At 37.5% G+C, this 17,788-nt stretch overlaps 1 protein-coding gene and 1 pseudogene across 1 annotated transcript in view; one reads left to right on the forward strand and one right to left on the reverse strand.

Moving 5' to 3' along the window:
* Positions 1-6,922, forward strand: part of RGS7BP (regulator of G protein signaling 7 binding protein) — a 91,138-nt gene extending 84,216 nt beyond the window's left edge. Inside the window, exon 6 of the mRNA XM_037530024.2 lies at positions 1,856-6,922. Coding sequence (XP_037385921.1) covers positions 1,856-1,947 — 92 coding nt within the window. The 3' untranslated portion in view covers positions 1,948-6,922. The remainder of the gene's footprint in view (positions 1-1,855) is intronic.
* The window catches only part of LOC119260410 (protein CBFA2T1-like), a 55,445-nt pseudogene that overhangs the window by 4,752 nt on the left and 32,905 nt on the right, over positions 1-17,788 (reverse strand).

The raw sequence follows: 17,788 nt of genomic DNA on the forward strand, positions 1-17,788 counted from the left end.
ATTTTCACTATGGAAAGGACAAAGATAGTCCTGTTTTTCAGCAGCATTGGTAGCAGAATGAGTTTTTAAAGAGGATTTTAACCTAGGGAGACTCAGAGAGTGTTTGATTAATTTGATCTGCCCAATTGGGGCATCTGTTTTTCTTCCCTGGCTCTCCCTTACTGCTCTAGTTCCATCTAAATGTATAACCTAGCGCACATTCCAAGGAATACTGCCAACTTGGTGGGTGATGCTAATTTACAGAGGAGCATGACACATGGAAGAAAATCTTTAGGGAAGGGGGAGAGGAGCCTAGACTCATGGATGACACAAGTTATATAAGATGATTGGGAAGCTAGGGCCCATTTGTGTTCTTTTTTTAAGATTTATTTATGCACACAAGAACTGGGATATAGGCCAGAGATGCAGGGAGGGGGGCACAGGATGAAGGGATTCACCAGAGACAGAGTGGGGAACAGAACAGGCAGACTGACTGAAATACACTGCTGAGGGGAACGGTGGGTGAGACAGGAGAGGTCTGCTGAGCCTTACAGGTAGCTCCCTGGCAAGGGATCAAACTCATGCTGCAGTGGCTGTGGATAGTTTCATAGTGCTGTGACTTAACCCCTTGTGCCACCAGGGAGTCCCCTGTGTTCTTGATAATTCCCCAAATATCTGTGGGCTCAATAATCAAGGCAAACGAACACTCATGTACAAGCCAGTTTTCTGTTGAGCCGGTGCAGAGTCTGCACTATGCAGTCCATCTCTTCATCTGACTCCTGATCTGGGCTCTTGCCTAAGGTCCTGTCTCCTCAGAATTAAGATGTGGCAAGCAGGTGCCCCTGAGCTCCGCTCTGGGAGGACAGTGCAGTCCTAAGCCCTTGCAGAGATTAGGTCCCTCACAGTTGCCAACGTCAGCAGGCCACAGGGCTACCCCTAGCTCCAGGCTGACTGTAGCAGGTTTCCAGGATGAATCTCCCCGGTTGGCAATTTTTAGATTATTTCCTTGTGGTCTTTCTACAGCCCCTGAGGCCACACTGAGCTGTTCTGCTCCATCAGGCTGGTTCTACCCATCCTTTCTTTTGGACTGCATTATTTCTTTAAGACCCAGGTCATTAAACTAAATTTGATTTACTGGTTTATTTTTCTCCTCAAATTGTATTCATAAAATTCCAAGCCAAAACTTAGGCGTTCAATGGTCAGTAATCTTCTCTGAACACCCTTATATACAGAAATCTATAGAAAGTGCTAGGACTCAACATGGAATAGTTAAAACTTCTTAAAATTATGAAGAAGGTAAGTGAATGCAAGACAATGGTCCTGTGTTAAGAAAAATAGGTAAAGAACAGCTATACTTATGGAGTGCTTCCTCTGTGCTAGACACCTAGGAGCCCACACAAGTGAAATTGTCTCAAGGACCTAAGGTAAGTATTATTAAACCTTATTTTACAGATGGGGAAACAAATCTGGAAAATTTAAGTGTCATGTTCAAGGTCACAGGACTAGTTAACACCAGAGACAAGCTAAGAAAAGAAGCCACCCTTAATCCAGAGCCTACGTTTTTCTTAAGAAGCTACCCTTCTCCCAAGTGAAAAATGGCTTCAAAGCAGTTCAAATGCAAGTCTAAGCATTGGTTCTCAGCTGTTATTTGTCCTCCCCATGGGAAATATCTGGGGACATTTTGGGTTGTCACAACTGGCAGGGGAGTGTTTCCGACTACAAAGCTCTAGATAGACCCCTGCAACAGAGAAGTATCAGGTGCAAAATGTGCTGAAGTGAAGAAACCTTGGTTCAAAGGATGATTTTTAAAGCCATTTTATCAAAAGCAAGCTGTTTTGTGGTAGCTCATTTATATATACATTGTATCCCATTACAGATGACAGCAGCCTTCTGAATCTAACTCCCTACCCCCTGGTTAGAAGACGGAAGAGAAGGTTCTTTGGGCTGTGTTGTCTGGTTTCAAGCTAGGCGATTCCTCCTGGAAATCCGCCATTGGGAAGACCTGGAGAAAAATCACAGGACCCGAGGACTCCAGACAGCTGAAACACAGTTATTGGTTTTTGACTATGTTTTCTATGCTTCCTTATTACTTTTATCACCTCCTCCTGCCCTTTTAAGTGATTTTACATTTGAAAGCAGCTGCTGTCAAGAAAAAAAAAAAAAAGATTCAAAAGGCAGGCTGTTTTTAAAAAGGATTTTTAAAGCTGACATGTGCATGTCTGCTCTAAACCATACCACGACAGATGTAAGACTTATGATTTTTAAATTATTTAAAGGTTTTTTTAAATGTATTATACAGAGAAAAATTATTTCATGTATAGTAGTATATCTGTAGCTCTTGCTGATCTCATGTTAACAATTTATCATATATGAAAAGGTCTTTAAACATAGAAAGCTATTCAAAGCTGCAAAACTATTCAAAATCCAATCTGTCAGTATCACTAGAAATAATATAATAGTCCAACATATACCACCTCACCTATTGCTTTCTCTGCACTCCTTTATGTTCAGTCTTCCATTCTGTCAGAATCTAAGAGCTTCAACATCAAAATATTTTAATTAATAATGCAACAAAACCCATATATTAAAAATATTTAAATTTTGTAAATACACAATAATCCTAATACCTTCCTACAATGCATATGGGCAACTAATTTCCTTTTGATCCAATGATGTCTTTTTTGGCTTCATGGATAATGAAGTAATCCAGCTAGGAAATGGTGTAGAAATATATACAATTACCCTAAAATGTAAAATTGAATAATATCACATTTTCTTCTAATTGAAATCTGAAGCATGATGTTTGCACATCAGCATAGTGTTAAATCTTATAGGGCATGCTGAAATTAGCTCAGATTGTAAAAATATTTAACATTTTACATTGTTAATAAAATCTTTTTAGTTAAGCTAAGCTTGTCTCATTTTAGATGACTATGCAGATATGACTTTTCCAATGTGTACTTGATGTCTTGTCTTATGCTTAGAATCTTGAAAGCAGGACACATTAAGCAATACTATATTCTAGAAAAGAGGAAACCACACGCTTTGTTTTTCTGCTCACAGTTTTGTTGGGATCTTCCTCCACTAAACTTATAACATGGTACAATTTTGTTATTTTTTTCCCTGTTCTTCCTTTGGCTCATTTCCCAGACAGAATTTCCCATGGGTTGAGAGTTCAGGTCTTTGCACTTTTCTTATTTTCCTTAGTCCGAAAAATCCTAATGTTAGATAAGAGGCACCAGTGTCTGGTACAATAAAAGGATGAACTAGATGCCTACAAGTTGTTTATCCAAGATGATCTTTAATCCCAACCCTATACTTCCTCAGTACTTATGTGCACAAGCATTTATTTGTCCACCAATATTTTGACCTAAAAAAACAAAGTTTATCGCTTCAGTGAAGATCAAGATAGATGCAGATGAACTACTGGATTAATTACTGTATTAGGTTGAATTATATGAAGTTGCTGATATTTGACTGTTTTGACCTACAAAAATGGCAATTTCATACAGTTTAATCTAATAGCTGGTACTATGGAAATTATCCCTGGAATTGTTTTCTAGCTCTTGTGATTGAAAGTAAAAGAATGAAAGAGTTGAAAGACATGCAGGTCTTTAGGTTATACCAGCTGTCTTTGGCCATCTTCTTGGAGTCAAGAGGTGTGTTCAGTGAACTGGTAATAAAAGGATGGTTATAGGTATGCCTATTTCATATGAAGAAAATCCCTTAAAAGTTAGATAAGAAAAGTTTGATTTAGTTTCTAAATCAAACACTTGTAAAACTACTGTGGGAATATGTATTTCAAGACTCCCTGGTGGATACTCTCTTGAAAGCAAGTAACCACTCCCCAGATTTACCTAGTCTACAAATCCTGGTTTTTGTAAATCAGGTTTGATTAAAGCTTATTATCCTCTCCTGAATGCAATTCATTGTCATGCCCTGAGGTTAATTCACTAGAGTCCAATATTTTGGGAATTACAAAAGAGCCCAATTTGGCATGCTCTCACCTCCTCCGCTCTCTGCCTCTCCCACCCTTTCACAATATTGAACCCCAGCTTCAATATTCTTTCTACTAATCCATGCAAAGTTATTAAGTGATAAGCCCAACCTTGATGTTCAGCACGTTCTTCTAAATGCCTGACCTAAATAACTTCTGCTTGGTTAATTTGTGCTCACTCTCGCCTTAGTCTCAGTGTGAAAGTAACAATTACCTTCTGTGCAATAGTCCTTTGTATGACTGAAGACTGTTAATAAATTCAGGTCTCACCTCCATGTCTGGGAGGGCTAAAGTAACTATTATGGAGATGGGAATTTACCTAATTCCCTAGTTAAGCTTTTCATATAGGTAAATAAATTCAGTCACTTTACCTTGTATTCGTAGTGCCTGTTTCCCAATCTTTGATCAATTTTGTAGTTCCCATGGACACACTCCAAGATTTATAGAGCTTCAATCACTAGCAGGTCCTAAATTAAATTTAGTGCTCAAAGTCCTAATAATCTACCCTGGCTCACAGTTGCAATGGGCAATTCATCATCTCTCATTAGATATGCCAATGGATTTCTTGAGGACCTGACCCACACTCCTCTCACCTACCAAAGGACTTTCTCAGGTGTGGTTCCATGAGATACAGTTCTACTGTCTCAACTTCTTGATGGTGATTTGCTTTCAGAATGGCAGTAGCATTGAGCTGATCTCTAGCTGAAGCAGAAAAGGACATAAACTTTTCCTGGCATACACTCATTTATGTTACTATCATATTTTAAGATCCCAAAGTGATTTTTTTTTTCAGACTACAGAAGTAAAACATGTTCTTTGTGGGAAATCTGAAAAAAGCAAGAGGGTATAAAGAAAATAAAAATCACTTGAGTTCTACCACAATCACATTGTTTAAAACTATATTTCCAGGCCTTTAAGTCAGTCCATACAAATGCGTGTTTGATTTAGTTGTACAAAGAAAGGCCCAGAAGGTCAAGGTGTCTCTAAAAAAGAAAAAACAGAACTGCCCTCTATAATAGTTTGCATGTACTTAGTAACAAATTTACCGACAGCTTCTGGTTGTTCCATTGTTCAACAGTAGAAAAAAGACTTCTGAAATTGCTGAGCCCTGATGACTCCTCTAACACATGACAGCTCTTGGAGAAATTCTAAAATCCTACCAGATTTTTTTTCCCCGTTAGGTGCTCCTCCATCGGTTGGGATACTTACTCACGGTTTGGCAATACTGCCACCTACTGAAAACTGATCATTGGAGTAAGAAATATATCCTATACAATTATCTAATTTATTTTAAACTGCAAACAAATGGGTCAGTTTAACAATGATCTCATGTGAATTTCAGACTCTGGAAGTCTCAGAGTTGAAAGGATTAGGAATATCATCCACCCTAACTTCCCACCCTATACAATATACCTAAACAATGTCTGTCTTTTCTTTGTGCTCTAGAATGTCACCAAATGCCAAATGATCAACTTTCTGGGAACTATGTAGGTAGGACAGATCACTGGAATTAAATATAAAGTCCAGAAATAAACCCAAGAACATATAGGAATTTGAGTACATTATAAAGATGCCATTATAAATCTGTGAGACGTGGTTGGATTATTAATTAAGTATACTGGGATAACTATATAGCCATTTGTCGGGGAAATGTTAGTTCTATACCTCTTAACTCTTATCACAAAAAATTATAGAGAAAGTAAATATTTACTTGTTAAAGCCCACAAATAAACTTGCAAAAGGACTATCAGTCAATGTTGATGAATGTCTAAGTAAATTTTGTGTGGAAAAAAAATCTTTCAATGCAGATACCAATGGAAGAAACCACAAAGGAGCAGATGGTTGTTTCTGATTCATTAAAAATGCAAATACCTATATAGCAAAAAGTAACAAACCTAATTAAGAGAAAACAAAATTAGAAATATATGCTAAATACTAGAAATTGAAGTTTAAAGCCCACTATCTTTAGGAAGTTTCCATAAGCTCTGATCCCTTTCCCAGCCAAGTGTTCCCCCTTCATTCTTTCCTTATTGCACTTTTTTCATTACTATTTCTTTGTCTTTTTATCACCAATAAATTAGAAGTTCAAGAAAGAAGCAACTATGTCTAACACTAAGCTAGACACTAAGTAAATATAAAAACATATTTACTGAGTTGAGTGAATAAAGAATGCATGAATAAAAGACATTTTATGATTCAAAAAGAATCAAACTCAAAAAACTGAGCTAAGACAATGAACTGACAATGCATATAACACACTAACAATTAATATAAAAATATCAACTATTAATAAAAATGCAAATTGTTATGATATACTCCTTTTTACATATCAAAAAGTAAGAGTATTAATAATTAAAGTTCCTGAGGACAGTAAGGGTGCATGGAAATGAATATTTTCTTTTAGAATCAATAAGAGTATAAATTGATTTGACCTTTCTGGGAAATATTTTGTCAATATATTTTCATGCATGCCAACTAATTCTTCTTTAGAGAAATTCTCCTTTGACAGTTCAGAAAAAAAGAACTAAAATGAGTTTATTCATTATTTTTTAAAAATTTGCAAAAAGGATGTTTATGGCAACATTATTTGGAGGAGTAGAGAAGTGTGAATGAGCATTATAGGGTTGGTTAGATATGGGACAGCTTTTCAAAGAAATACTGTGTGGAAAAGGAAAGTTATACAAGAATATCTATAGTATGATCCAATTTTCAAAATACACATATACATGTGTGCATTAGAGTCCGATAAGCTATTTGCTAAAATGTTAACAGTACTTATTTCTGGGAGGTGAGAATGGGAGCAATCATATTTTCTTTTTGCATATCTGTAATTTCCAATTCTTCCATAATGAGCATGTAGTATCTGTATAATTTTTTCAGGGAATAAACAACAACCTTCACAATATATATTGAATAAAAATACATGTTATAAAACTGTATGTATAGTATGACACAATATTTGTAAAAAAGAAAATTATATATAAATATATCTATGTATGTATATATATATGCATAAGAAAGCTAGAAAGACATACACTAAATTGTTAATAGTAGTTATTTATGGGTAGTGGGATTATAGGTGATTATTTTTTCTTTTTTGCTTTTCTGTGTTTTCTAATTTTTCTACAATGAATATGTATTACTTGTGTAATAAAAACTAATAATAAACATTTAAAAAAAGAATTAAAAAATGAAAGGCATTATGCCTCGTTCCTTACCTTTGTCCTACCAAAGCATTTAAAGTACTCATGATTTCATGGTCAACAAGTCCAGGTAGCCACTTGTCATCCCTTTAGTGAACAAACGTGATGCTCTCTGCCAAAAATGCTCAGACCAATAGGTTCACCCTATGTGTTGTGACATATGGTAAGGTCTTTTAGGGACAGAGAAACCTGGTTCCAAAAGGTCATTTGAGGACATAGAATTTTGCTATACTCCAGGCACCCAGGCACTCAAAATTAAAATAAATATACAATGATAACATAGTATACTGTAGATGAGTGAGATCTACCAGAGTTAGAGAAGTCTGGTCAAATGGTAATCTGAGAAAAACAAAAAGTCATCTGAAGATAAAGATTTAGGTTATTCCCTAGGTGAAAATACATATAATGAGAACTGAGTGCTATTTTCCTTGTCAGATAAAAGCCTATAACAGTATAACATAACAAGCAACAGTGCAAATGTACTTGCTGGTTGATAAAATTCAGTATGGGCTTTGAGAGATTTTCTCTCTACCTGATCCCCAAAAATCTCTGCGGGGACACTTAAAGAAAGTTAATTGTTGCAGGAGATATAAAATTAGCAACTCTTATTAGGGACACACAATATCTCTAGAATCCTAATACTCTTCAAATGCCTTATTTTTTTTTTTTTTTGGTCTGATAAAACACAACTAGTAGAGATCTTTAGAACTGTTCTAATGTCTCAAGACACTCATACCTGAGGCTGTTTTACTCTGTTCTAATAAAGATACCACAATCAGCATAGCAGCTGCTACTGGGACTTCTTGGACAAGCTGGTGGTTTGACCATCCTATTTGTGAAGCAACCAAACTGGTGAATCAAATGGTAGCTGTCAGAAGTATCACCCGGGTCACCACATTTCAGTGACCTCATCTTCAGGTGGAACGATGTGCCTACAGAAAAGCATCACAAATCCATCAACAGCACGTATCTGAGTGGGAAGAGAGAAATAAAATAACAATCTGATGGAGAAAAACATTCTCATGAGCGTACCCCAGTCACTCTTCCACTAAAACTCCATCTTTTAACTTAACATGTTGTAATTATGTTATCAGTGTGGGAATTTATCTTCCATATGGATGAGGGAGAAAACTTCATCCCAAGTTAGAGGGGCAGAATGGGCCAGCATTCATGTTGGTCCAAATGCTCAGAACCCAGATTGTGGTATCTGACCCAGCTTTGTGTATACACAATGGAATTCTACTGAGCTATGAGGAAAAAAAGAACTCTTGCCATTTATGACTACATGGATGCAACTTGAGGGGATGATGCTAAACTAAGAGTCAGAAGGAGAGAGACAAATATCAGTTTATTTCATTCACATATGGAATATAAACAGAGCAGAGGGACAGGCAAAATCAAACCAAATAAAATCTAGGATAATTACTGCAGAACTGAGGCCCTCAGAGAGAGTGGGGACATGATCACTGGTGGAGAACAAGGTTCAATGGACTATGTGATGAAGGACTACTGGTGCTTTGGTAGTGGGTGTGGTATGGAAACATATTTGAGAGGTGTGAATATATACTCCTAAAAAATATACAGTGTTGCAAAGCTATGTTACCTCAGTAAAAAAAAGGAAATTGTTGTAACTAAATGTTCTGTTAATTAGAAATACCTCCATTTTATTTATACTTTATAATCAAGAAAACTGATACAGAAGCTATTTAGGAGAGTTGTTAAATTCAGGATGAGGGAAAGAGTTGTTTCTTTGTTTTTTTCCCCCAATATATTTCTTCCCTTTTAGAATTATAAATTAAATTCGAAATAAATATTAAATGAAGTAGAAAAATAAAAAGCTTCTGTACAAAGAAACTTGCATCAAAACAAATGCATTCTAATGACTGGGAGAAGATATTTGCACAACACACTTCTGACAAAGGGTTATAGTATGATTCCATTTATGTGAAATGTCCAGGACAGACAAATTTATAAAAGCAGAGAAAAAAAATCGCTTGTTTCCCAGGGTGGAGCACTGAAGGGCAAACAGAAGGGACTGCTAATGGTATGGGGTTTCTTTTGAGAGTGATGAAAATGTTCTGTAAATGATCATGTTGATAATTGCACAATTTTGTGAGTATACTAAAAACCAGTAAATTCTATGCTTTAAATGGATGAATTATGTGTTGTGTGAATTATGTTTCAATGAGAAGCTATTGAAGCTATTATACATTTTTAAATATACTGGTGGTTGTATTCATTAAAACAAAGCAAGAAAGAAAATTAACTACCTACAGATTGAAATGTAAGAAATTAAACATCCATTTGCAAATGACTTGTCTATCCAGGTTGAAATCAAAAAAAAAAAAAAAAGCAAAAATATACTGGATTTAATAAGTGAGTTTGTCAAGGTCACAGTCAGTCAACATGTTAAAAATCAATTCTACTTCTGTTTGTCAACAATAAACAATTATAAATTGAATTTTTAAGAATTATCATATGATGTTAGTTTTTTAAATATGTGCCATTCTCACTGGTGTAAAATAGCACCATAATATATGAAATACCTAGATACAAATCTTATAAAATAAATACAAGATCTGCATATTGAAAATTACAAAATTTGTTGAAAGAAACCAAAAATCACCTAAATGGATGAAGCAATATGCCATGTTAATAGGTTATGAAATAGATTCTTCACAAACTGATTTAGATATTAAATGTAATTCCAGTTAAAATTCCAGCAGGAATTTTTATAGAAATTGACACTTGATTCTAATTTACATGGAAAAGCAAAGGAACTAGAATAGTCAAGATAATTTTGTAAAAGAAGAAAAAATTGGAGAACCACACTACTTGATTCAAGACTTACTATGTAACTACAGAATAAAGACAGAAGTATTGGCAAAAGGATAGACACATAGATCAAATGGAGCAGAATGAAGAGTACAGGAATACACACACACACACACTCACACACAGAGTCAGCTGATTTTTTTACAAAGGTGCAAAGGCAGTTGAATGGAGAATCTATAATCTCTTCATTAACTAGTACTAGAATAATTGGCCATACATAAGCAAAAAAATGAACTTTGAACTATACATTATGCACTACTCAAAAAACAACTTAAAATTTAAAATCTAAGGTAAAGTATGAAACTACAAAAACTTGTAGAAAAAAATAGGAGAACATATCTGTTGCTTACATTTGTCAATGATTTCTTAGAAATGGCACAAAAACCACAAACCATGAAGAAACAGCAATATATTGAAGCTCATCAACACAAAACTTCTGCTCTCTGAAAAACTATTTAAAAAAAATATTTTTAATAAAGTCATAGGCTGGAAGAAAATGCTTTGTGAAATACATATCTGTTGAAAGATTGATGTCCAGAATAAATACTTTTTGAAATTCAATAAGGAAAACAAACTACCTTATTAGAAATATATAGGCAGGAGCTCTTTAATTTGATGTAGTCCCAGCTGTTTATCTTAAAGAGCTCCTGCCTATATATTTCTAATAAGGTAGTTTGTTTTCCTTATTGAATTTCAAAAAGTATTTATTCTGGACATCAATCTTTCTGCACTCCTATGTTTATAGCAGCACTGTTTACAATAGCTAAGCTTTGGAAACAACCCAAATGCCCAAAAATAGATGACTGGATCAAGAAGATGTGGTACATATATACCATGGAATATTACTCAGCATTCAAAAAAGATAAACACATGCAATTTGCAGCAACATGGATGGCACTGGAAGGGATCATGCTCAGCGAAATAAGCCAAAAAGAAAAAGAAAAATACCGGATGGTCTCACTCATAGCAGGAATCTAGAAAACTTAAATAAGGGACCAGGAAAATGAATATAAGAAAGTGAAAATCAAAATCAACAAAAAAACTATGAACCAGAGACACTTTTTGGGGGGTGGGGGGGCGGGAGGGGAAGGATTGGGGTCAGAATGGGGCGTTTGCAATTGTATGGGGGAATATAAAAATAAAATTTAATATTTAAAAAAAAAAAAAAAAAAAAAGAAATATATAGGCAGGGCCTCCCCGGTGGCGCAGCGGGTTGAGTGCCGTGCTGTGAAGCTGTCTGCAGCCTCTGCAGCGCTGGTTCGATTCCCGGCCGGCCAGGAAGATACCTACATGGTGAGGCAGACCTCTCCTGCCTCACCCGCTGCTCCCCTCAGCAGTGTCTTCGGTCTGTAAGCCTGTTCTGCTCCCCACTCTGTCTCTGGTGAATCCTCTCACCCTCCCACGCTTCTGGCCTGTACCCCAGTTCTCAAGAACCTTGAACAATACCTTATGAAGGACTAGGGTACAGGCCAGAGGTGCGGGAGGGTGAGAGGATTCACCAGAGACAGAGCGGGGAGCAGAACAGGCAGACTGACGAAATACACTGCTGAGGGGAGCAGCGGGTGACACAGGAGAGATCTGCCATGCCTTGTGGGATTCTCGCCGGCCGGCCAGGATCGAACCCATACTGCAGAGGCTGCATACAGCTTCACAGTGCAGCACTCAACTGCCTGCGCCACCAGGGAGCCCCCAAAATAAATAAATCTTTAAATATATATATATATATATATAGGCAAAAAAATGAAGAGACATTTCATGCAAGAAAATATACAACTGGCAAATAAACATAAAAAAGGAAATGTCCAACATCACTGGACATTGAGAAAACACAAAATAAAACCACAATGAAATAATACTACATATCTATTAGAATAGGAAAATAAACCCTGACAATACAGTTTTTCCAAGGATAGAACACCTTCACCATTGCTGATAAGAATGCAAAATGGCAGCACCACTTTGGAAAATAGTGTGGCATTTCCTTTTCAAGTTAAACCATACATTCCATCAATCCCATTCAGATATATTTACCCAAAAGGAGCAAAAATAAATCTACTGAAATAGCTGTATGTGAATGTTTATAGTGGGTCTATTTCCTAACAGCTGAAAACAGGAGATAACTCAAATGTCCATCAACTAGAGAATAGATAAACAAATTGGGATACAATCATACATTGGAATACTTAAAACAAAAGAAGGAAAACTGTCTCGTCTGCTGCTTCCCTCAGCAGTGTGTTTCAGTCCATCTGCCTGTTCTGTTCCCCCGATATGTCTCTGGTGAATCCTCTCACCCTCCCACACATCTGGCCTGGACCCCGGTTCTTGTATGTATAAATAAATAAATCTTAAAAATAAAATAAAATAAAAAAATAAATTCATGTGGATACAGCAGAGCGAAGGAAAGAGGAAATGGTAGGAAGGGTAGGAATGTGAGACTTCGTAGGTCATGTTGTGTGTCAATCAGATTCTAAGTGTGATGGGAAACACTTTTCTGGTTGGGGGAGAGTTTGGGAGAACTAACATGATTTGATTTATATTTTAAATATTGATTGGCTGCCATGAAGAGCAAGAATGGCAGTAGTGAGACACGTCACAAGAGAAAGTAGCTGAGGTAAGAGTTGATGGTGGCGTGGATCAGGTTGGTGACATGAGAGATAAGGTTGGTAGTCTTGGCAGGAAATCTCTAAACTTGCTTTTGTGCCATGTATGGAGTAAGGGAAAAGGAATAGAGGATGCTGCTAAAACTTTTGTTCTCAGAATTCAGATGCCATTTACTGAGATGTAGAAGGCTGGGATTTTTGCAAGTTGAGATGGTGTGGAGAATTTAGAATTTGTGTGCCTATTTGATAGCCAAGTTGAGATGTTGAGGAGGCAATTGAGTTTAAGCCTGGCTCTTAGGCAGGGAATGAGACACCTATGTATGAACCACCCACACAGCAGACTGAATGTGATTACCCTAGGAAACAGTGTGACTGGAGAAGATTAGAGACACAGGGATTGAGCCAGGAGGATCAGCTGGAGTTAAAAACTTGGGAGAAGAAAAGGAATTAGCAAAATGTCTGAGAAAATGAACTAGTAAGGAAGAAGGAAGATGATAGTGATGGGAGTTCAAGGCCCAATATACCACTGAAGAATTATATCACCTAGTAAAAGGGTGTCCAAGAAAACTCAACTGTATTACATGTTGAAAAGTGAAATTAAGGCAAAGCTGAAAATGAAATCACTGGACCTGTCAACATGGGAGGACGCTGATGATTTCAACATGGGAGGACTGAGACAAAAAGTAGGTTAGTGAGATAATTGAAGCTTATAGAATGGAGACAGCTGGTATAGACAACCATTTCAAGGAGTAAGGGGAACAGCTAGCGGGAACAGTAGGGTCAGGGAGGGGCCGTTATGAAGACAGAACCTACTAGAGCATGTTTGTATGTTGATGGAATTTATCTAGCAGAGAGAAAGATTAATTGTGAGGGAAAGAGGGGAGATAAATGAAGAAACTAGGTTTTGAGGAGATGAGAAAGAGATGCACTATATAAGCAGGGATATTGCCCACTTAAAGGAGCTCAAACTTTGTAAATCTTTGGTTCCAAATTCCACTTGTATATCAGAATTCTTTGAGGTTTTTTTTTTAAATGTTCCACACTAATAAAAAGAAAAAAAATAAAAAAAATAAAAAAATAAATGTTCCACACTAAATTGATTGATTTACAAGATCTGGGAGTGGGTTTTGGGCATCAAGACTTTAAAAATTGTACATAAAACCTGTATTGAAAACCGCTGATGCATAAAAACAGGAGCAAAGAGACTGAAAACAAGCTTCATTTGACTGACTTGTGGTGGGAAGATGAGGAAATTTCTCTTACTGACTCTATTTTCTCAATGGAACAAGAAGTGGTTGGTGTGAAGAGAGGTTTAAGGTATGCAAAAATATTGGACATAGGAAAGCAAAATTACTCATGAAATAAAATACAATTGCAAGGATTTGCAGAAGGCCCACTTGAGATTTGTGGTGATAAATGTTATACAGACTGCATTAAAACAGCTGTGTTTCTTCTCCAGCCACATCCATCCGGGCACAGGCAAGAGTAGGTGGACATGCTCTTTTCTGAACTTTGAAGTAGTCGCTGACTCCTCGCTAAAGTTACTGAGTAGAGGCAGTTGTCTTTGGAAATTTCCTACTTTCCTCCTGCTTCCTAAAAGTAAGACACTCCAGGCTGACCTAACCCTCTTATACCCATCCAAAATAATATAAAAGAGGTATTAGTGAGCCCAACTAGAGTTTTAATTAGTGGAAAACCTGAGGGAGAAGAAAAGAAATTATAACAATATCATGCTGAACCACCATTTACATGAAGTAAAAATATATAAAGCTCATATGTAATGCTTGATAACTTTACACATTTATATACAGCAACATATGATCACAGCTAGATAAAGATATAACAACAATCTCACTACCCTACAAAGATTCCCTTGTGCCAGCTGTCACAGTCCCAGGGCAAGAGGCTTGAAGACTTATTCCCAGACAGAGTCCAGAGTCATAAATGAACAGGCCCTGACACCAGACTTTCATTTGTTCATTCATTCATTTGCCTATAGAAACACAAATGAGGCCTACCTCTAGAACCTGGAAATCTGTTGTTTCTCCTTAGTGCCAGAGATTGCTTATCCCCTCTTCCTGGGCACCTCCCAAGGCTGAAATCTACTCTTTTCCTGTTACTAAATCCCTAGTTGAACTCGGGGGCAGAAGACAGGAAACCATCTGCAAGGGCTGGTTTTAATGTCCCTTCCAGCTTTAACAGCTGTTCATTCCAGAAGATCATCCTCACCCATAGTCATAGCTCTGTGACAGGTGTTAGTCATTGTTGACTCAATTTCCTACATTTACCTAACAGCTAGAAAGCTGTCAGTCTCTGTACCAGTGACCATACTCATTGTTGCTGACACATTTACAACGTAAAGATATTGCTTTAGAAAAGCAATTTACTTGCACTGCAATGGAGTGTAGTTCAAAATAGGTCCCAAAGATGGCAGTATAGTACTTTGTGTTTCCCTGTATCTGCAAATATTTTGAACTGTCAATTTATAAAACAAGTTGAGTGGGAAACTTCATCATGAGTCTAGGAAAATAGAATTGTTTTCTATGATTTTATTATTTCTACAGGAACATGTCTGCACATAAAAAATACCACACCATCTACACAATGCTCTAAAATAGGCAAAACACTATCACATACATGATTTTACTTCATCCTCACAAGAAACCTGCATGATGCTTATTTTCATTTTATATCATTGGGTTCAAAGATTAATTATGACTAATTCAAGGGCACCCAGCTAGTAAAATTACGGAGTGGTCTTTCTTGCATACCTCTGCTTAGCAAAAAGCAAAATTCTACAGGCTCATGAATTATTTTAAACATCAGGGGGAGATTTACGATCCAGGAGAAATGTGGGATTAAAATCACAAATTTGGAAAGGATATTGTCTGATAAGTAGGATCATCAACTCATCCTGGTTTTCTTGGAATTTTTACCAGTTTTTGCATCAAAAATTCCAAGTCGTGGACCCCCTCAGTCTTGAGGAAACTGGAGCAACTGGCAAAGAGTGACCTGATTCACCCACCAGGTCCATCAGAAACCTGGCTGGTCTGACGGTTCTGTGAGAGGCTAACACATTGCTTTGCACTTAATACTGTTCAACAAATATTTCGGAACTTGTAATTCAGCATTACATTTTATTTGCATCTTTTCTGCTATTTCCTAAATAAGACAGTCTTTGGAGTCAGTCTTACTGACTCCAGACTCTTCAGTTCAGCCAATTTGGCCTCCTTTTCCACACCGGCCCAATCTTGTCTCAGCATGGTTCAAAACTTCCTCAAAGTTTTAATATTCTGTTCAGATGTAACTTTTTGAGCAGGGGCAGCAAAGCACAGGAGTTGAAAGATATTGTGAGTGGATCAGAAGATATCTCTACTTGCCTCTATTCTAACAGATCATAAAGCTAAACCAAGTTCTTTCAGATTTCAGATGCATTAGTGCTTCATCAATGTAGAATGTGTGATGCACAGTGAGTCTTTCACTATCCTTTAAACTGTGGATTTTTAAAGATTTAATAAGTTCCTTGGACTGTTAAAGCAAATTTGGGTCTTCAAGAATTGAAGTTTTCATTCTTCTCCCAGTAAATTAAGTTCTCAGGCAGGAAGTCATTCTGTGGTGATAGTTCCAAAAAAGGGAGCAGGGAAGTAAGGTTGGAGGGTCTGGTGAAAGGGATATTCTAACCAAGCCAGGGAGAAGTGGCAATTTGGTCCCTTTTAATCTCCAGGAGATTATGGAGAAGGGAAGAGGAAAGAGGTAGAGAGAGCAAGACTTGATACGTTTGCTATTGGCATTCTGAACTGATATCACAGAAAATAAAGGCAAAAAGTAACATTGTCGGTCCTCCCTGGTGGTGCAGCGGTTGAGCGCTGGGCTGCCAAGCTTCCCGTAGCCTCTGCAGCGCCGGTTCCATCCCTGGCCTCCAGCGAGGGTTCTGAATGGCTCGCAGACCTCTCCTGCCGTGCCCGCTGCTCCCCTCCTCAGTCTGCCTGTTCTGCTCCCCGTTCTGGCTCTGGTGAATTCTCTCACTCTCCCCCAACCCCGCCCCCGGCTCCCCACGCTTCTGACTGTACCCAGTGCTTGTATAATTAAAAAAAAAAAAAAAAAAAAAAGAACATTGCCAACTTCATGAAACACTTAAGGACCCTTACATTCTATAATGCAGGGGACCCGACTGTCCGAACAGCCCTCTTAGCAACTAGAGGCAATGGCTTTAGAGTAAAATTGGAAGGGCTATGGGATTACATGATCTTGAGAGGGCTGCAGAGACTTCCTAAGGTCCTGGTGGAATAGCCTCTGACAGAATATAAAGGAGTTAATGTTAGCTGGTAACTCTTGGACATTCCTACTTTGAGATCATTTCTGAGGACCATGATCCAGGGTGAGGACCAGGCAGATGGCAGGTGGATCGTGCAGCATCACCATCAGCTGAAGTGAGTCTGAGGCAACAGGTAAGGCTACTTCAAAAGACTACTTCAAAAGAAACTAGACCACAAGTGCTCCAGTAACTTTAGCAGAATTCAGCAATGGGAGCCAGCAGGGGAAGTAAGGACAAGGTAGGCAGAGAACACAAAGATCCACTCACAGATCAGAGTCCCCTCCCCTCCCCCTGCCGTCACCACAAGAATACAGTAAGGCTATGACTTCCGAAGTCCTCTTTGTCGGGGACAAGGTGGAGAAGGAAGAACTGGGAGAGAACAAACATTTACTGAAAGGCACAGACAAAAAGGAAACAGTTGGAATCAGATTTAATGATAACTCTTTAAGTTCCCCTGGCCCACACTACCCTCTAGAGCAGGAAAGGACGGAGGCAAGAAGGTGTACTCTGCTTAGGAAGATTGTATTAATTGCTGAAAAATAAAATACTCACATTTTCTTTAAATTTTTGTGAACAGAATGAGTAAATATGCCATTCTGTTATAATAGTTAATAAATGAAGTTTTTTGTGTATTGATGATTTAGCAAATAGGTCTTGATGAATTACTCAATCAGCTAATTGCTAAGTCCATAAATCACTATTTGGCAAACTGGTACTCAGCAAATTGGTTTTTCAGCAAACTGATCTTATGATAAATTGCTATTCAGTGAATTGATCTGTTTCAACCTGCTGGTTAGAAAATACAGAGAAGCCCCAGTCCTGCAATGTTTATGTTGGCTCTACATTGTCTTAGCAACTC

Source organism: Talpa occidentalis, unplaced genomic scaffold (genome assembly GCF_014898055.3).
Source record: "Talpa occidentalis isolate TD23 unplaced genomic scaffold, MPIMG_talOcc4v2.1 talOcc4.6, whole genome shotgun sequence".
NCBI lineage: Eukaryota > Metazoa > Chordata > Mammalia > Eulipotyphla > Talpidae > Talpa > Talpa occidentalis.